Below are 21463 nucleotides of genomic sequence, written 5' to 3'. Positions count from 1 at the left end.
CACTCTCCAAATTTTACTCCAATGTCTAGTGCGAAGCACGGGGATTTCATTCTTTTTACTTGTTTCCTTGACCCTGCTACAAGATGTTGTTCTATCTTATAGCAGGCCCGGGGACTAGGTGTGTACACTTCACCTAGCAGTGAGTGTACTATTTTTTCCTCTTACTGGTCTTCAGCTAAGTTGGGGGCTAGCTGTGTGCTCGGCTAAGCTGAGACTTAGTTATTCTAATTAAATGATTGTTGTACTTCTTTGATCCTGACACCAGGTGCATTCTTCACCTACTGTCAGGCTTGGGGACTATAATGTATACATTGCCACCTTGCGGAGCTTGTATCAAATTTAACGGTTGGCTAAGTTCCCATTTTCTTTCTTAGTCGTTGATACTCTTTGATACTGACTCCAGGTGTCTTCTTCACCTACTGTCAGGCTCGGGGACTACAATGTATACATTGCACCTTATGACGCATGTATCAATACTAACATCCTCTTTGATTAAGTCATGGATGATTATCATCTAACTTCGCCAACGAAGCCTAAGTATGTACACTTCACCTAAGGTGGAGAATTTTTTAAATTTTAAACTTGAGCTCCTTACATCCTTCTAGCAAGCCTTACTTAAGTATGTTCGAGGCCTGTTGACCAGTTAAACTAGTCGTCACTTCATTTTGTTGATCGGATTACCAGTTAAACTGGTCAGATTATTAGTCAAACTGGTTGGCACTTCATTTTGTTGATTGGATTACCAGTTAAACTGGTCGGATTGCCAGATTAACTGTCTGACTCCAAGTTAAACTACTCGGACCTGCTCAAGATGGCGTTGCACAGCGGATACAATGCGCTTAGGGACTAGCTGTGGGGGTATAACCCTAGGTACCCACGGCAATGGACATGGGCCGCACCACCAGGGTAGGTCCAACCCATAAGATCAAGGCCTACGGTGCTCAGCTCTGGTCGGCATGCACCGTAAGGTAATCAGAAGATATCTTGGCGATGAAGAAAGATCTGTTCGGATATGATAGATACTATATTCCTTGTAAATACTTACCATATAGCCGAATAAATCTAGACCTAAACCGACCTGTAACCCTACCCTCTAGACTATATAAGGCGGGTAAGGACCCCCTCAAAGGCATCTTATATTCAATACAATCCACCAAAGACACAGGATGGAGGGTATTACGTCGATCAGACGGCCTGAATCTGTCTAAATCGCTTTGTCTTTGTGCTTGTGTCACCATCTGGCTTCTATTATGCGCACCTCCACCAATTCATCTACTACCATGGACATACCCCTCGGTAGGCTACCGACCATATTTCGTCGACACCTGCCCATTCCCCTGCCTTGTGATCCAGACTTCCCAATTCTGCAATATGCTGATGACACCCTTATTTTCGATGTTGTTCAGTTAAATCATCTGAAGAGCCTTCTACATTCTTTTGCTGATTCTTTGACTTTGACAAATCTTTGATGCTGCCCATTAATGTTTCTAAAGATAAACTAGAACTGCTAGCTAATGCCCTCAGTTGCTTAAAAGGTTCTCTTCCTTTTACCTATTTAGACCTTCTTTTGAGTACTACCAAACCTTCAGTAGCTAATTTCTAGCCCCTGGTGTCTAAATGTGAAAGAAGGCTGACTACCTTCTCATCTTTTTTATCTGAGACTAGAAGATTAGAAATGACAAATGCAGTTCTATCTACCCTTTCAACCTTTGCCATGTGTACCTTTTTACTCCCTAAGACAGTGATTAAGTAAATAGATAAATTTTGCAAACACTGCTTATGGAGAGGCTCAGATGTAAACAATAGGAAGCCACCAAAAGCTAGTTGGCTTTTGGTTTGTTTACCCAAAGCAGGAGGTGGGGTTGGGGGCCATCAATCTTAGTATTCGTAATGAATGGCTTCTGCTTAAGAATTTCCATAAATTTTACAAGGAAGATGTTCCCTAGGTGCAGCTTGTGTGGAGTAAGCACTATTCTGGCAATAGACTACCCATCTCAGAAGGCCGTCAATGGGGTCTTTTTGGTGGTGTGATATTTTAAAACTCCTGAGTCAGTTCAAAGGCATTGTTGTGATTTCAATTAGAGATGGGGCCACATGTCTTTTGTGGCATGATCATTGGGGAGGTAACATTTTGAGTCAGCATTTCCCAAAACTGTACTCATTTTTCCAGGCTGCGATCTCTATACCTTTACCCTAGAATCTGTTTCATTTGCCTCTAACTACCGAAGCTTACAATCAGTTTTTAGAGCTTGTTTCTATCTTTTAGAATTTTTAGTTACAGTCATCAAATGACAGTTGGACTTATCTCTGGGGCTCCTTAGTTTTCTCTTCTAACCAAGCTTAAGCATCTTATTGCCCATCGTTAGGTTCATAGAGGTCATTAATGGCTTTGGCATTCTGCTTGTCAAAACAAGCGGAATTTTTTCTTTTGGCTGCTTCTCCAAGATAGACTTAGTAATAGGTAGCTCCTGAGAAGAAAGAATATTTTCTTGGATGACTATAATTGTGTCTTCTGCTCCAACGCCATTGAGGAAGATCTGCTTCATCTCTTCTTCCATTGTCCTTTTGCATTGGACTGCTGCTTCAGTCTTCATCTCCTGGCACCCAACACTTCAGAGCTTGAAATCATCTTGGAAGCATTCAAAGTGCAGCTTCATCTGCCTTCTTCATGGAAGTAATTATTACAAAACCAGCGAATAATTTCCCAACATGCAACAATTTTCTTTTCTGGAAAAAAATCCCACCTCGTTACCATTTCGGACGCGCCCATCCCACACTCCCCATCATGTGCCCACACCTCTCTCCCGCTCCCTTTTCAACTGGCTGTGACGTCACTTGATGCAAACCGGAAAAAAGCAAAATATTTATTTGGGATTGCTATAACTTCTGAGCGGTGTATCCATTTTATTGCATCTGTATGGGTGTATTCTACGTGACGAGACGAACAAAACTAGACCCGACTTACATATGCTTCAAAGAATTTTATTCTAGTAGAAATTTATATGTATTAACTTATAACATATAACTTATAACTTATGCCAAAACTTGAAAACATAAAGGTTATGAAACACAACTTATGTATAGAATATCATATTGTCCAAGTTGTGAACATAAGTGGTGCATAAAAGTTACGTGTATAAACTTGAAAACACTAAAGTTATGAAACAAAAGTTAGGCACAAAAGTTATTAAACACAAAGGAACATATTAACTTATAACTTATGCCAAAACGTGGAAACATAAAAGTTATTAAACACAAGAGAAACAAATTAACTTATAACTTATACCAAAACTTGGATATAGAAAAATTATGAAACACAACTTTTGTATAAAATATTATATTATCAAAATTACGAATATAAGTTGTGCATAAAAGTTATGTGTATAACTTAGTAACTTTTCTCAAAAAAAGAAAAGTTATGAATATTTTTTTGCCAAAAATAGAAAGTTGCGGGACTGCTCAATTGTTCATTGGATTTGAAACCAGTGAACGCCGCGGGAATGGAATTGGGGATCACCCCTCCTGTTTCGTCAAAAAGAAAAACAATTGTATCTCCTGATCCTAACACAGTAACGCAACAGCCTATCTTGCTCATGGCTTATATCTACCTGTATGCTGGATGCTCGTCCTCGTCGTCACAGGCTGTGAGAGCCTTGGCAACTTCGTCCATTGTCGGACGGTTGCTCCTGTCCTCCATACACGATAAGGAAATCCGCACCATTTCCAACGCCTGCCGAGGATTAAACTGCCCCTGCAACCTACCGTCCACCAAGGGCACGACGTTGCCGGTAGCCACTACCTGCCTCAAGGCCTGAGCGATCTGCGACATCTCCAGGCGCTCCCCGCCCGCCGTGGTATGGTCACACACCCTGCACCCCATAACCATCTCCAGCAGCACAATGCCGTAGCTGTACACGTCTACCTTGGCGTTGATGGGAACATTGAGCGCCCACTCCGGCGCCATGTACCCCGTCGTCCCTCTCATGTGAGAGAGCTGCATGCTGTCGCCGGCGGCGCCGTCCCTCTTGGAGAGCTTGGCCAGCCCGAAGTCGGCGATCTTGGCGTCGAACTCGCGCGTCAGCAGGATGTTCTCCGGCTTCACGTCGCAGTGGATGACCCACTCGAGGCACTTGTGGTGAAGGTAGGCTAGGCCCCTGGCCGTGCCCAGCGCGATCCTGTACCGCTCGCGCCACGGTAGCGTCCTGTCCGTGCCGAACAGGTGCCTGTCCAGCGACTCGTTCTCCACGTACTCGTACACCAGCAGCTTATGCTTGCCCTGGGAGCAGAACCCCCAGATCCGGACCAGGTTCATGTGGTTGATCCGCCCGATTACCGTCATCTCCGCCCAGAACTCCTCGTCGCCCCACGCCACGTTCGTCAGCTTCTTCACGGCAACCACCTTCCCTTTGTCGAGCACGCCGCGGTACACGACGCCGGAGCCGCCCCGGCCGAGCTCCTCCTTGAAGTTCCCCGTGGCGTCCTTGAGCTCTCGGTACGTGAACCTCCTGAACTGGCCCGTGACCATCCTATACCTGGCCTCCAGTGAGCTGGGTATGCTCTGCTTGCTGGAGAGGAACCACCAGCTTGTTGCAATGAAGATAATATCAAGAACTCCCAGCACTCCGGCGAACGCAAACAGGTACGGCCACTTCGTCCCGTTTCCTGTTCTACTGATTGTGCCCTCTGATCTTCGGATGATCACGGAAATGTTAGGATCGCAGGCAAGGCCTGCGGCGCTCCGTGCAGTGACGAGAGCCGCCGAGGCGTCGAAATCGATAGGAACTTTCAGGTAGATGGTCCCAGAGAAGGCTGAAGACGTGAATCCGTTGAACAGGATGCTTTTCGGGTAGCAGACGCCTTGGCCTTCAAGCTTGTAGGAGAAGCCGACGCACAAGCACATCTTCAAGCAGAGTTTCTTGCAGTACTCGAACGTGACGGATTGGTTGAACTGCAGGTCGTAGCCGTAGAAGTCGCTGTGCGGCAACTTGAGGAATTTAAACTGCTGCTCCGGCGATGGCGACGGCGGCTGGCTACAGTTGGTGACCCTGAACATCGGCTTGCAGCCTTTCCGCCAGTCCTGCCGATCCACCATCTCGTACGCCGGCGGGCACGAGCACCTGAGGCTCGGCTGGTACTCGCAGAGCGCGTTCTGGCCGCACAGCCCGTGCGTGGAGCACGGCTGCCCCAGCGCCGCCCATGTCACCGCCCAGCCCCCTGTGGACGCGTTCATGCTGTAGATTCTCACGTTGCCATCCTGATCCATGGTCAGCCGCCTCTTGACGCCGGGGCCGAAGTCGGAGGCATGGACTCCCAGGTTGTCGCTCGACAGGAACAAGCCGTTGTCGTCGAGGACGCCTATCCTGGAGCTGTTGTATGTTGTCCGGCCGTTCTTGAACGGATCGTTGATAGGATTATTTGGCCAGTAGATGCTCGATATGTCGGGGCTGTCGTACAGGAGCCGCAGCACGTTGTCATTGTCGTAGTAGAGGCTGAAGTAGCCGGCGACCAGCTTCTTGTCCTTGGTGAGCGGCTGCGACGGGACCAGTGTGTCCGTCGGCCAATCGAAGCTCTGCCACAAGGTGCGGCCGCCGGTGGACGGGTCCGAGATGAGGAGGTTGCCGGTGTCGAGGAGGGATATGGTCAGGGCGCCCCCGCCGCCACTCGTCTTGCTCTCCCACACCGTGCTGCCGTTGGCGTCGTCGAGGGCTAGGCCCCCGTCGCGGCGGAAAGAGATCCTAGAGCCCCGGCCGTTCACGGGGCCGCCGGGGTTCGCCGTCCAGATGGCAGTCTTCTCCGCTGCGTCGGTGTACCAGACGGAGAAGGAGAAGGCGTTCTCGCCGGCGTCCTGGAAGCCGCAGGAGAAAGTGCCGTCGGGGGAAGTCAGGAACGGTCGCCCGTGGTCTTCCACCGACCGAGAGGAGCCGGTGCCCAGCGTGTGCTGTGCTGGCTCTGGCGCTGACGACGACGATGACGGACACGGCGCGACGGCGAGCAGCAAGACCAAGGCCAGACAGGTTCCATACCTTGCCATCGTACGTTCCACGCTGATGCGCTTGTGCACGAATGGAAACTGCAAAGCGGAGCGTGGTATGCTAGGTGAATGGCCACTGATCTGCCCATGCACACAGCACCACAAGGGTTTGCCTTCACGCATGGGGTTACATGCCATATATGGCCATTACTAGCTGTCTGTCTCCAGAATTCCAGATATAGCTCTCTGGCTCCACCAGTATGAACGCATACGTCCGGGCGAGGTACCGGTCGATTTCGAGAAGTTTACTTTGGTCTTCCATCGTGTAGCCTATGCCGTATAGTACAGTTAACGTGTAGATCGACTGCATCGGTTCCAGGGAATTGAAACTTTGATTAGTTGACGATGAAAGTGACTGGGATATACAGAAGCAAGTGGCACACTATATAGGTAATAAATGAACAAAAAAGTGGTCCACGGATCGCCGTTGATAGATCAATGGAATTAGGCATGCTTGCCAAATTGTTCGGTGTCCTTAGTCCTTACATACATGCGGGGCATGCTTGTGGTGGTGGGAGAGAGAACACATTGGGGGGAGAGAGAGAACGACGAGAGAGAGTGTCGAGCGTTGGTTTAATTAGAGAGAGACGGTGGGTTAGGCATTAATATACTTAGGCTCCGGTTTTCACAGGCGAATGTGGCTAGAACCGGCACTAAAAATTAGCCTGGTTTTCACCATTGGTTCAAGCCATGAGCGGATGATGAAAATCATTTTTAGTGCCAGTTCTATTAGAAATCGGTTGTGATATATTTTCATCGCCGGTTTTAATAGAACTGGCGATGAAAGTGGCGTTGGAAAAATGATTTTTTGTAGTACTGTTTATAGCTCCAATACTATCAAATGATTAACATCTTCATGAATTTTGGGCCCTGTTTGCTCCCTCTCCCATGGCTAACAAATGGTTGTGTTGGCTGCAGGAAAAACTAGCTAGCTGCTAATTGTTAGCTAGGTGATAGGTAAGACACAAGCTGGACTATTAGCTGAGGATCTAAACAAAGTTTTAGCTAATTTTTAGTAGCTAACTATTAGCTTTGTTGGATCAAATAGGGCATTGATCGATTGTTTACCACCGACAGGCTAAGCAGGGGCATCCACACCAATGGTACGGTGAAGATGTTACTTGATGTGGTTAGGGTAGAGATTGTAAATCTCAATGAGTTTAGAAGGCCCACAAGTTGTGAAGGTGAAGAGGACTAGGGGAGGCGAGCCAGACGAGCCGCAAGCAACAATGATGCCAGCAGATGGCTTTGTGGCCAAGGTAGAGAGCCACGGATCATTGGTTTTAACATTCATGACTCCAAACCTCTCAACACATATGTCAATCATTCATCAAAATAATAAAGCAGATCAAGACACATTTCAACTTGGTCTCTCAAACAATCAGTGGAGGTGTTGATTCGATTGATCATCTTCTAGACTACTGGATGCCACTTCTTTCACGGTATCTATGTTGTCCATATTCTGCCAATTGGCCTAAATGGCTTGCAGACTCTATGAAATATTGTCTCGTGCCCATAATTTTATTTCCCCTAACTTCGCTATATTCTAAAGATGGTAACGCCGCCGTCGACCTTGAACAAAACATTTCCACACGATGTATACAGCTTGACCGCGACTCAGCATGCGAATCGACTCGCATTTTTTTTAAGGAAGAAACAAACAAGCTTGACGCCTTCGGTCGATTAAGATAAGCTAGGAGCCTAGGATTAGCGATTTAGACTCGGTCTATACAATCATTCATATATATATAGCCGGGCCGTCCGACCGCACCGGGCTCGCACTCAGTTTGAGATCGTGCGCTGGTGGGTTCCCGTAATTGCGTGATGCTGATTTCACGTGCGAGCCAGCCAAGCTCATAAATGGAGCGAGCTAGCCGGAATTAATTGCATAGTTAAATAATTATGGTAATGGAAAAAATTAACCGTCGGTGCTAGCCTCCGTGCTGCACGCTGGGGTACCATATGGTTCTCGTAACTTCATTTTCCTAGTATGGTAACAGGAGGCGTACATGCACGTGCTAGTATGGTAATTAGGATGTCGAGTTACTACTTTATCTCCTTGATTTGCTGACGTTCATTTTGGCAACTCTAGTTGTCCCTGCGGTATGCATGAAAAGCTAACAAGGATTACGAGAACACATTCATGCGCATGCAAAGATTACGAGAGTATGTATAATAGTACAAAATATATTCTAGTTACTATAATTAGCACCTAAATGTTCCAGGCACACACAAATGATCTTGTTACGATAATTCGCACATATTCTGGTTACTCTAGTTATTAACTAGCACGCAAATAATTAGCACGAGGGTTTTATACTGTAAATATTTACGAGAATTTTAAACTGTAAATATCTACGAGAATTTTGTACGGTAAATGTTTACGAGAATTTTATACTGTATAAATATTTACGAGAATTTTATCCTATGAATATCTCGTACTATGAAATTTACGAGAACTTGCACAAAGAATATTTACGAGAACTTTGTACTACAAGTATTTACGAGAATTTTGAACTATGATCAAATTTAATTTACTATAACATCAATAAGCTACGCACGAACCCTCCTCTCCCGAAGCCGAGGAAGACCAAAAATTTCAGCATTGGCCAACATTCATTTACCAAGTCACATTTTTTAAAAATGAAAAGATTAGAGCCATCTTCAACAAGGAGATGAAGCACAGATTTTTTAGTACATAACACGTACACTAATACATTTGTCCACCCAATCAAATTTAAACACAAACAAAAGTACAGGAAAAGAAGAGTAAGCTTCTATATAGTTTTAACACAGATCATCAGGTAAGTTAGTTCGAGCTGTGTGTGGCGCAGGTTCAGCACAGACCACAGAGCTTCTTGATCTTCTTGTCGTGGTTTGTAATGCATTCAGAAGAGCAGCTTTGACCAAACCTGAGGTACCTTTTTCTGCATTAGTAATGAGACACAATTAGAATGAACGAACTAGCTTGCATCTTCCAATTAACAGAATGAAACTAACCCTTGAACAGTGCACAAATGTCATTCCTACGAGCAAAAATGACTTAACAGCAATGATTTGTATGGATGCAAAGATATATTTACGATAATGTTGTGTAGAATACACTAGACAAATGGAATGCATTTACCATAATTTTAGCACAATGTCATGATGAAGTTACCATAAAAAGATATGGTATGGATATTTTTCCTAACACAAGCAGATACTATATCATTGCAAAAAAAAGAATGGTAATTGCTCCCACTATTGAGGTTCGCAACAATTGTCGTCAATCTGGCCCGAAAATTATGAATCAAATTGTATAGCGAGACACTAGTACAGACAAAAAGCAAATTGACTCCATGCTTATAATGGGATGCGGATTTGTGCGGGACTCACCTCGAGATACTGTCACCGCCGGAGATGTGACGGGTGCCGGGCCGCTCCCTCCTGATGAACGAGCGCCGCCGTGAGGGCCATATGCAAGGGGCGAGTCGCACGGCCGCCGGACGACAAGGGGAAGCCGCGCGCCACCGGTCGGGGAAGGGGTGCGATTTGAGTATTTGAATACAGATACGGTATCAGATGTTGATATCCGAACTTGGATACGGACAGATCTCAGCCCCTCTAAACAAATTCAGTTTCGAATACGGTTGGAAAATATCCATACCGTTTTCATTCCTAGGATTGAGTCAATGCATGCATGCATTAGTCCGACGGGAACACCATTCCAAATCCACGCGCGGGGCTTGGGTGACCACCGTGCGCGAGACGGTCGGGCTCGGCAGTCCCGGTCCGGCTACAAAATGAATTACTCTGTAGCCAGGACTAATAGGTATATATATATATATTCTGTGGCTGGTCGCAGAATAAGTTATTATGTGGCCACTTTTAGTTATGAAAATTACTATACTAATTTACGAGATTATGGTAACTCTATCATAAGTGATTTACTATAACGTTATGGTAAGTATCATCTTGAATTACAATAACCCATGTATCGTAAATGTGTATTATCATTATCGTAAATTATTACAAACATTATCGTAAAACAAGGTGGCTATAGAATAAGTTATTCTGTAGCCAATTACAGAATAGCCTTACCGTGTGTGTATATATATATATATATATATTATATTATATATATATAAAAGTAAGTACTACTCTCCTATAGTCCTTTTTTTTTTGAAAGATCTGGCGAGCCGGCTTTGATTAATAATAAGAGGAGAAGCATACATCCGAGTTTACATGCGCGAGCAGCGCCCCCCTCCGCAGCCTAGGCTGCGTGGGGTTTGTTTACATAGCTAACGACTTGAACAACCATGGTTTGCCTGAGGGCCTTGCATCCTGCTATGGACCATTGCTGCGCCATCTCCTTTATCTTCGTGACCGCTGCTTGTGGTGTCTTCCAGCATCCTCTAAAAATTACAGCATTTCGCCGGTTCCAGATGATCCACAGGGTCAGTATCACTAGAGTTTGTCCTCTCCTCCCCCCTGTTCCGAACGCCTGATTATATCAGTCTTCTAAGTCGTCTTGCTCATCCCTCCAGCTACCCGGGTTTAGGTTATACCTAGGGATGAAAACGGTACGGATATTTTCCGACCGTATTCGAAACCGAATCCGTTTAGAGGGGTTGAGATCTGTCCATATCCGAGTCCGGATATCCTACATCCGATACCGCATCTGTATCCGAATACTCAAATCGCATATTTATGATGTCGATATCCAATCGTATCATATCCGACATAGTTGACACTATCCGTATTCGAATCCGAATCCGGACAGAAATATGAAAACAAATATAATATCGGTGATATTCATCCGTATCCGATCCGTTTTCATCCCTGGTTATACTCCAGGAACTCCATTACCAGAGGACTATCAATTGCATCCAGCTTGGTTTCCTGCAGACACAGTGTGTGGCCTCGCTTGCTGCACAATCAGTTTAACCGCTTCCCTTCTTGCTGCGCTATTCAGCCCACGCACTCTCCTATAGTCCTATATAATAAGCTAACCTCTGAATACGTACACCAAATAAACATTCGTTTTTCAACCGGCATTTGACCATAAAAATATACTACTAGTCTAAGTGTGGTGGAGCGTACGTTAATTGCATCCAATAGTTTCCCATCAGACGCACAACAGGGGCGAAAAAGTCTGTCCAATACTCCAATTTTTGCAAATAAAAAGGTGCAATTTGCAAGGCCAATGCGTGTATGGAATCAGGTGAATTTGGACGATAGAAGACCATCAATTGATCGGCCATCCTAGGCATCCAGGTCAAAACGTATACATGAAAATAATCGGGCATTTGCCACGTGTCTCCAAGCTGCTAGTAGTCGTCAGAAAGTCGCATGAGAACGTATAATTTCTAGAAGTACACTTGGTTGGACCGAGTGGACGATGGCATTGCCATGCATGACAACAAAGACTGAGAGGCTGCCGTAGCTAGGTTGACGTCAACTATTTCTAGGTAAGAAGTTAGTAGTACTCTCTTCGTCTCTAATTAAGTCTAATTTCTAGAGTTATCATATGTTATATTTTAAAAGTTTGACGGACTTTATATAAGCGGACACCAATATAATATTATAACACCAAATTAGTATTCGAGATTTGCCAGTTCAGTGTAGTCTCTTGGATGTTCTCATAGGTGTAGTGTGTACATATGTATGTTTCTTAAAGTGAGTGTGCATGTACGTAGATGCCTGCGTCTGTGCTGGGTTTCATAAATAAATGCATGATAAATACTTCTTTTATTCCAAATTATAAGTCATTATAATTTTTCTAGATACATATATAGTTTTTGCTATATACATTAGTATGCACTATATGTCTAAATATATAAATAGAAAATGATAAGCATCTAAAAAATCAGAACGACTTACGATTTGAAATGGAGGAAGCATCTGATGTCACACAGCCTGTTCGGTTGGCTGGTGCTTGTCGTATACGATCGTAAATTTTTAGCCGGAACAGTATTTTTCTCTCACACAAACCAGCCAGCAGTACTTCTTCACGAACCAGCAACGAAACGAACCAGCCTGCCGAACAGGCTGACAAATATTAGTGTTCTTTTTCTTTTTGAAATCTGGCTAAACTTATAAAAGTTTAACTTAAGATAATTTAAAAGTTAATGTATTTGAGAACGTGCCGAGTTGTATAAGGCTGTGATTTGGAGTTTTCTTGCTGGCCCAGGGACCAAGGGAGGAAAATCCTTCGTCAACCATCAATCATATATGACTGGCTGGGACCATGCAAGAAATATAGACGTGCGTGCCATGGGTGATCACGAGAGAGAGGACGTCGACACGACAGCGATGCGAAGAAGCAGTACGATCGTAGTTGGGCAGCTAGCATACACCGCGTATAACCGTTCAAACCTAGTTCTGTATTCATCTGATGTCACTAACCGGAATAGAGGTTTCTAAGGTTAACGACACGCTTAAATTGTGTATTGTTACACTACTCTAGATCCATGAATCATTGCCCATTAGAAAACAACATGGCATTGCTAGCGTCCGGACGGACGCCCTTGTCCGGACGTCCGCGCCTGCATCCCGTGCCCACCTATGCGGGGCCCGCGTCGCCCGACTACACGTGGGGAGTCCCCACTTGCGCCCCCTCCGCTTCTCACGTGCATGCACATGGCCAGCAGCTGCAGCAGGTGGCTACGTTAGCATCCAGAAAAGGGGGAGGGTGGCGGATGCCCAGCCGGCGCCGGGAGGAGGAGGTGGAGACACCGAGGCGAATGTGAGACAGCAGAAAAGCGAGGATAGAGATGCAACACCCAAACTACTTTTAAAACATCCGAAAGCAACACTTGCAACATACGTTTGAAGGCAGATGAAACACATGAACACATGCATCTAAAACACTAGCTGCAACACCAGATCTACTTTTGAAACATCCAGATAAAACACATGCAACATAAGTATGAAACAGCTGAAACACTCAAAACATGTGTATGAAACACTTGTAAAAAAACACCTGAAAACACTTGGTAAACATATATAACATCTAGATAAAACACTTGCAATATATGTGTGAAAACATATGCAACATCCAGACGAAACACTTGCAAACATACGTCTAGAAATTGAGATAAAACATTTAAAACATACACTTGAAACATACGTGTATAGCCACCGCAACATGTGCAACATTCCGATCTACTTTTGCAACATCAAGGTGAAACACTTGCAATATCCAGATGAAACATCTAAAACACTTGAAACATACTCTTGCAACATAGGCTTTGCTTGGACGAGTGGAGGCACGTAGGCGTGGAGGTCGATGGCGGCGCATATTGCTCGCTGTGTGACAGCGACATGGGCAACTCACCGACGGGCACGACATCACACGAATCTTGTCCCACTTGCCTGCTTGTTGGAGCATCAGTCGTGGAGGCTCGCTAACTCGGTGGAGGCGGTCACGGCAAGGAAGTAGCGCAGTGGAGGCGGGCGAGGCAGACTGAGCCCGGTGGAGAATGCGACCCAGAGGAGGCCGCAGGGGATGGGCGTGCGGCGCGGCGGGGGCGCGGCGTTGCGGGGCACTGGCGGTGGTGATGCAGAGTCGGGTGGGGGGATGGGTACGTTGATGCAAGGAGGAAATGGTGCAGTGAGCATCGGGGCGCGTAGATGGGACGAGCGGATAAGGTCGCTGGGCGAGCGGCGCGTGCGAGAGTGAGCGGAGGGAGCCATTGAGGACTTTTTTTTGTGTGTGGAATTTGAACCTGTTGAGTGTATCATTCGAGCCGAGGCAAAGCGGTTCGGTCCTAGTCTTAGATATGAATCCCAGATGTTTAATTTTAGAGGCCTGAATCTGAGATTGCTATATGGGCTGATCGCTGGGGGTTGTCTAGCAGGCCTCGAGGCCCAAGGTTTGGTGAGGTCATCGACTTGCTACCAACGCGTACGAAGGCCCGACCGCAGCATTTCAGTGTTCTGACGGCGTGAGCTCCTCAAAGGCGGCCGAAAATTCACGTGGGTGCGCCGTCTCGCTCGCCGTTCGGTCGGCGGCTCCGGCCTCCGGGGGTTCTACTACTGGACCACACCAACGGCCGCTCGGGTGAAGGTATCACTCAAGTGTGCGCGCTGCCGCCGCACGTCGGAGCTGATAAATTTTGCCCCGCCGCCCGTGCATCATGTCGTGCAGCCAGTTGTTCTGGAGCCAACAGCCGAGCCCTCAGTGTATCCCGCGCCACTCCACACAGTGCCGGCAGTAGTTCCCTCAGGCCACCACCGGCCCCAACCAACCTCTCCGCTGGGCTGCAGCACCGGTAGGCTCATCCCGCAGGTGAGGCTTACTCTCATATCCTTTTGCTGTGTTTTTAGTGATTAATGCCTCTGGCATTCTGACGAGCACCCTGTGGGCACCGACGAGCCAGCTTTGTTTCCATTGCTGATATTTAGTGCTAGGGTAATCCGGGGATAATCTGGTTTCCATTGCTGATATTTAGAGCTAGGGTAATCCGGAGATAATCCAGTATTCCTGTAATGGATCGCTTGGCAGTTGGCTCAGTTTTTATGATACTGCCTCTGATTTTGTGACACGTTAACGTGGAGGGATATTTAACTTTTTACCATCATAACGGATGACGTCTCCTCAAATAGCAGCTTTAGGTTTAACGCTACGCTTATAGCAGCTAAGAGAGAAAAACGATATACATTTACCACTTTTACTCGCGTGGCACGCCAACTCCACTGTCCAGCTCGGATCCGAGTCAGCAGACTCAGGTAAAAAGACCTCCCCTGCCCCTAGCATCTTTATCCTCCCGCACGTGGCCTAGCCCACTCCACTCTCCCTCGCTCTCCCGTCTTTCTCTGCTCCATGCAACGCTCGTGTAACAGAACTGACCAATTATACGAAATTAAGTAAGAAAATCATCCGCCAGAGCAGACGATTTAGCAAACTTAAACCCGTATAACCCGGTAGTCCATGAAATCGCGAAGGATTTCAAACCAACTTCCATTCCAGCCAAGATCATAATAAGTTTAGCGGTCACCATCACATATTACATAAAAGTTCACAATCTCAGATACATCAGAGTTTCAACATAGTTATTACAAAACCAGTTCGAATAAAATTAGCGGAAGCCATTTGTTCAAACCACACACACTCACGCGGAGTTCAAATATAGTGCCAGCGAATGATCATCTCCAACAAAAGCATCAGACAAGACGTAAGGAATGACCATGCCCATGGTCCTAAGCATCACCCATCATAGGATAAAGGCAGTTGATACAGTAGCCGTAATACATCTGCCCATCTGCAATAAGTGGGAATAAAACCCTGAGTACAAGAAGGTACTCAGCTAGACTTACCCGACATAACCAAAAATAAATGACACCAAGGATTATGAAGGGCTTTATAGTAGGGTAGCTGACTCATTTGCAAAAGAAGCATTTTTAGCATTTCAAGAACCTTTCTAAAAGCATTATTGTCAAGTTAATTATTATTAACCTGTCGACTAGATTTGCACCTATACTAGAGCAAACACATGATTAAGCAGATAATGATAACCCATGATCATTAAACAACTTCCATACTGTCATATTCATTATAACTGTCCAAGTGTTCCATAAACATTTGCTACGATGAAGTCACTCAAGTCAAGTGCTCACTATCCAGGAGCGATGGCGATTCGAATCGATTTCTAACCAGCTGGTGATTTATTCCTTACACAAACCTCACTCACCCGCTAAAGTGAGATATTGATCACCGAGTCAACTATCCAGGAATCTCGAGTTTGCTAGGAACCACATGTACCTGGGGGCCGACCGACTGCACTTTGGTCTTATCATCTCGCCCCCCGAGTCCTACCACACCTGCTCCGGCACAGTGCGCTGCGGGCAATCTACTCGGCCCGAATAATCTCCCAGCTTCGCGGTCGGAAGGTACTTTATCCGGCCAGCTAAATGTAAGGCATGCGTTCAACATGACTCGAGGCCCAACAACGATCGGTCCTTAATCGACACAGACGGAAAGCACTACAGTCCAAAACTCTGCAAGTCTCCGTCCAGTCTCAACTTCATTTAACATTTAGTTATACCATGACTCCATAGTCATCCAAGTAGATTCAGGTAACCACCTATAGCTCGCAGGTGACAGGAAATCACCCGACTTCTACTGGTCTAAGCCAGCTAAGCATTGACTCGACTGCGGATACCAGGGTAACAAGGATATAGTATAACAAAGGTAGACAAGGTATAATGCGGCAACGGTTGCAAACAACTCCTGAATGTAATGCATCAATTAAAGTAAAGCATTGAATTAATAATCGCAAACCGGGAGAAAATGCTCCGGGGCTTGCCTCTCTCGAAGGAGCTCGGACGGTGATCGGGGCACTCTGGAAGTTCCTCAATGTCCTCCTCGTCGGCTTCGGGCACTTCCTGTGGCTGCACCTTGAACTGCTCCTCAGGCTCCTTAGGTATGACGACTGGGTTCTCGGTTTGCGATCCTGTATGATGCAATGTGCGTAAGTGCTTATGCAATCGGTGCATCGAATGAGATGAATACAATGGATATGTTTGAATGCAAGGTAGTCAACATCATTCAAGAAAATATACTACAAGCACATGTCATCTACTGCATTCTCTTCTACTACTAATATGTTAAGTCACACATCTTATTAAATGCTTCAAAGATACACCAAAGCTTTACTAATTTCTTAATCCCACAAAAAGCAACACTTAATTAAACCCTAATTAATAATAGGTTTGAATAGCAACCCCTATTTTTCTTGCTTAGAAAAATCTTAGAAAATTACTATAGCATAGTACTACCCTAAGTAGTCTACTATCAGATTTTCATGGTATTTGAATGAGTGGATTAGCCTACACAAAAATAACAAGCTATGGCATGATTATGAACATAAAAATACTTTGAACTGTGAAAAGTGTCAAACAACAGAGTTAGTATTTTTTCTAGGTTCTTCATAGCATACAATGACTGTACAAAAATTATCACATGCATGTTTTATACAAAGTTTGCTCTCTAGATAAAAAACAAAAATCAGCCATTAAAGGTACTTGAACTACACCTCAAAATTTTCCCACAGCACATGCATGAAACATATTTTTCCTAGGAAGTACATTACATAAGAAGATTAACAAACTTAGAAATCATATTTTTTTGAAGCCTATAGATTTTTCTACCCATTTTTCAAGTTATCAGCAATATACATGATTAAATAAAGTTCTACAGAAAAGTAACTCAAAAGTGACATGCAATAATTTTTCCAAGTAGATCTGATGATAAATAACCTAGACAAATTTATTTCAACAGATTTGGAGCAACTTTGAGTATCCAAACATTTTTCAAACCATTTCTATTTTCAAATAATAAAGAATAAATTGAAAACAATTCATCATATTGCTACTGGGCTAGCCCGCTGGAATCAGCTGGCCCACGGCCACATTTGGCCTGCGCGGCCCGAGCGAAGGGAAAGGGGGAGGCGGCCCGGCAGGGCGTCGGCCCATGGCCTTTCGGCCTGGCTCGGCCGAGGCAAAGGCCACGCCGGCGCTGCGACGTCGTGGCGGCACGGCTCGACCACGAGGCCGGTGGCCATTTCCGGCCGTGACAGGGTGAGCTAGTGGGAGCACGCGGTGCGCGAGAAACTGGCGAAGGCGGGAAGGTAGCTAGGCAGGGTGGAGAAGAGGAGGAAGGTGCCTTCCATGGCGGCCGAGCACGGCGATGCCATGGCCGATGATGGCGAGGCTCGAGACGGCGCTACCTGGGCTCAGCAGGCGGCACAGGTGTGAGCACGACGTGCCGGAGAGCGAGGCGGAGCTGTGGGCGCACGATCGCTGGCCGAGGTGGAGGAGATGCGACGGATTTTGCCGGCGGGTGCGGTGGCGTGGCGAGGGGAAGAGTGAGGGCGCTCGGCGCTGGCGGAGAGGAGAGGCAGCGCGGGAGTGAGCAAGCGAGCGCACCGGCTCCAGTAGAAGTAGGCGGGCACGTGGGCATGGGCGCAGGCCAGCTGCGACGCGCGGCGGCGTCGACGGCGCATGGCCGCCACGCGGCGGGCGAGCTCTGCCGCGGTCGGGCGTGGCGCGGCACGTCAGCGAGCAGGCGAGCGCGGAGGTAGGCCAGGCACGGCGCTGGGCTGGGCTGGGCCAAGGCGAGGCGTGCGGCGCAGCGGGAGGCTGGCTGGGCCGGCTTCGGCCGTGGGCCGAAAACGAGGCGGCGGCCCGCGACTGAGAAAAGCCATTTTCCATTTATATTTTCAAGAAATTTTTAAATGCCAGCTTTCAAATATCATTTTGAGCAAGAAAATGACATCTTTTGAAAATGTACCAAAAATGAAAGTTGATTAGAATTTAATTCTCTACAACTTTGCTTTTATGACCAAAGCCAAATTCTTTCTAGATTTTGAATTGAAAAATCAAAGTCCATGTTTAACTCAAAAACCCTAATTTTTGGGAAATTATTTTTGAAGCAAAATTTTGAATTAATTTGAATACAAACCTTGCTCCAAAAATTGAACTAAACATTTCTAGATGATTTACCATGATAGCCAAACATGTTTTACTAGACCAGCAACATAATCAGGGCAAAATAACTCTTAAACAGGTGTATGTAACATTCAGGTTTCACACATGTTTCAAATATTTCGAAGCAGTGTTTCAATTGTTATTTACATGATTAGGCATGTATGATTAGGATGCTTGATGATGCATGATATGTATGATTTGCAGTGCCTAAATACAGGCATAACACCGGGGTGTTACAGCTCGCCCGTCACCGCCGCCGCTGCCGCCGTGTAAGCCACTGCCGCCGCCGTTTAAACCGCCGCCTGCCCCCCACCTCGAGCTATGTCCTAGTCGCCCCCGAGCACTTTTGCGATGGAGTAAAGGTATGTGCCTGCTTCGAGCCCTATCCACGGTCTGCATTGCACTGTGTTTTTGGGATTAGGGTTAGGGTTCATCGATCTGATTTGGTTTTTCTCCATCTGTGCTATGTAGTACTACTTGCAATGGATTCTAGGGGGTGCCCCATTTGGTAAGTTCAATCTTTGACTGCACTGGAAATGGTAGACTTGTTTAGAACCGTGCCATGTAGGATATTTGTTCTAACTTGTTGGTTGTTTTGTTGTTGATTCATTCTATTAGAATTGATCTTGGCAATGTGTTTAGATTAGTTGTTAAGGTTGGTAAATATGTCACTGATGGGGAGTATGGGCTAGTAGAAGTGGTCGAGCAAGAGCATGAGTAGTGGTTGGATAGAATTGGGCAGTATACTCTAGGAAAATTTCATGATGAGATGGCCACAAAGATCATCTAGGGGCCATCACAAACACTATCAGTCTGGGTAGTTGACACTGACACTGGTTCTGAATGGAAAGTGAGAAGGGATGAGCATTTTTAGCAAATGGTAAAGGACAGATGGGGACAAAGGGTTGTTTTTCTTGTAGTTGACGTTGTCAGTAAACATGCATACTCTGGTAATGATAGTTCTACGCGTAGATGTGCATCTGGTGCCACTATTGGTGAAGGTAGTGGAATTCCTAGAAATGTAGGAGGTAGTGGTTCTAATGTACCTAAGAATGCAGAGGGCACAGGTGATACATGTAGTTCGCCACCTCCATCTATGCCTGCTGATATACCAGAGCCAGTGGATTGGACCAATCTGATCATACTTCCAGATGTCAATGATGATGGTGATGCTACTGTAGCTGTAGATGAGGACAAAGTATATGAAGCAATGGGATTTAAGGCAACAAATGAGAGGGCAGAAGAAACAGCAAGGGAAGCAATACCTATCCCTATAATGATAGCTGAAATGCAACAAGATATGAGTGAAGTTGCTATTCCAGTGGATGACAATGTAGAAGAGGAGCCAATGTTTGAGTGAGACAGGGATAATCCTGACATGTCTGTGGGGACTTGTTACCCTAGTATGGATGATTTCAGGCTAGCAGTGAGGCAGCATGCCATTGTAAAGGAGTTTGAACTTGGTACTCTCATTCTGACAAGAAAAGGTTTAGGGGACGCTGTGCTGCTCTACACAACATGGTGGGAGTGTCAGGGTATATTTTCTTATTTTTGTTGTTCAGCTAATTTAATATTCTTATGAATGTTTTCATGAAATGTTTACTTATGTAGGCTTCTTATGTCATTTTGCGGGTGCAAATAAATGAAGGCATTCACAATTGTCCTTCTAGAGCTAGAGTCCCTGGGTGTTCAATGGCATCACAGGCTTAGGTGGCAAAGAGGGCCATACCCTTACTCAAGAGGAAGCCTGGCATGGGTCCAAAGGCAGTACATGATGAGCTTCAGGTTAAGTACAAAATAGAGATCACATATCAGACTGTAGTTTATAGTAGACAAAGGGCAGCCAACAAAGCTATTTGGTAAATGGGATGATTCATTTGATTGGTTGTACATATTCAAGGTAGAGGTTGACATGAGGTCACCTGGGAATATATTGGAGATAGACATTGAGACTGTGGAGGACAAGGTTCATTTCAAAAGGTTTTTCTACTGTTTCAAGGCTACAATTGATGGTTTCGGAAATGGTTGCAGGCCCTATATTAGTATAGACTCAACAACACTGAATGGACTTTGGAATGGACACCTACCTATAGCTCAAGCTTTGGATAGACATAACTGGATGTACCCCTTGGCCTTTGGACTTTTTGACTCTGAGACAAAGAAAAATTGGACATGGTTTATGGAACAACTGAGCAAGGCAATAGGCCCCATGGACAAGCTAGCTGTTTGCACTGATGCTTGCAAGGGCCTTGAAGCTGCAGTTGCCAAGGTTTTCCCTAACAGTGAACAGAGGGAGTGCTTTAGGCATTTGATGGAAAACATGAAGTACTACTCAGGAGATGTCTATGCCAAGAACATGTGGCCTGCTGCTAGAGCATATACACCACACAAGTTCAAGTACTTCTTTGACAAGGTAGTAGATGCTAGTCTAGATGTGCTTCACTGGCTCAAACACCATCACAACCTGCTGTGGGCAAGGAGCAAGTTCAGTCCAGACATCAAATGTGACTACATCAACAATAATCTAGCTGAGAGTTGGAATGCTTGGATCAAGGAGCATAAGGATCTACCTGTTCACTACTTGGCTGATGCTATTAGGGAGAAGACACTCACTCTTTTTGCAAAGAGGAGGAAGATAGCTAATGCTCTGTCTCCTAGAATTCTACCTGTAGTTATCTATCAACTCAATGCAGCCTCCAGGGGTTTAGGCCATCTAAAAGTGACTAAAGGGCACCCAGAGGAAGCAAAAGTGACTGAGATCTACAAAGATGAGGAGGTTAGGAGGCATGTTGTGTATCCAACACAACATATATGTACTTGTAAAGAGTGGCAAGTGACTGGAAAGCCTTGCCCACATGCATTGGCTATAATCACAACCCTAAGGCAACCCAATATGGACATGTATGTGCACAACTACTACCTAGTTGAGAAGTTCTAGGCTGCATACCATGGGATCAT

General features: G+C 45.7%; 1 protein-coding gene and 1 long non-coding RNA gene across 2 annotated transcripts; both read right to left on the bottom strand.

The window, feature by feature from the left end:
- Positions 1-3376: 3376 nt before the first annotated feature.
- Positions 3377-6171, bottom strand: LOC136452653 (putative receptor protein kinase ZmPK1). The gene has a single exon (XM_066453251.1). It carries the CDS (start codon positions 6167-6169, stop codon positions 3605-3607), a length of 2565 nt encoding a protein of 854 aa, XP_066309348.1. The 5' UTR covers positions 6170-6171; the 3' UTR covers positions 3377-3604.
- A 2536-nt stretch (positions 6172-8707) lies between these two features.
- LOC136452652 (uncharacterized) lies at positions 8708-9553 on the bottom strand. The gene is made up of 2 exons (XR_010758872.1): positions 9410-9553; positions 8708-8958 (listed from the first exon to the last, which is right to left on the bottom strand). It is a non-coding gene; the product is annotated as an uncharacterized lncRNA (long non-coding RNA).
- Positions 9554-21463: the final 11910 nt, after the last annotated feature.

The sequence above is a fragment of the Miscanthus floridulus genome, chromosome 5, assembly GCF_019320115.1.
Source record: "Miscanthus floridulus cultivar M001 chromosome 5, ASM1932011v1, whole genome shotgun sequence".
Taxonomy (NCBI): Eukaryota; Viridiplantae; Streptophyta; class Magnoliopsida; order Poales; family Poaceae; genus Miscanthus; species Miscanthus floridulus.
Note: the sequence above shows the minus strand (reverse complement) of the source record. Positions and strands in the feature narration are given on the sequence as shown.

Bases quoted from the DNA above. Each gene is read 5' to 3' on its own strand.
- LOC136452653 (XM_066453251.1), bottom strand. From the start codon at position 6,169: ATGGCATGTAACCCCATGCGTGAAGGCAAACCCTTGTGGTGCTGTGTG.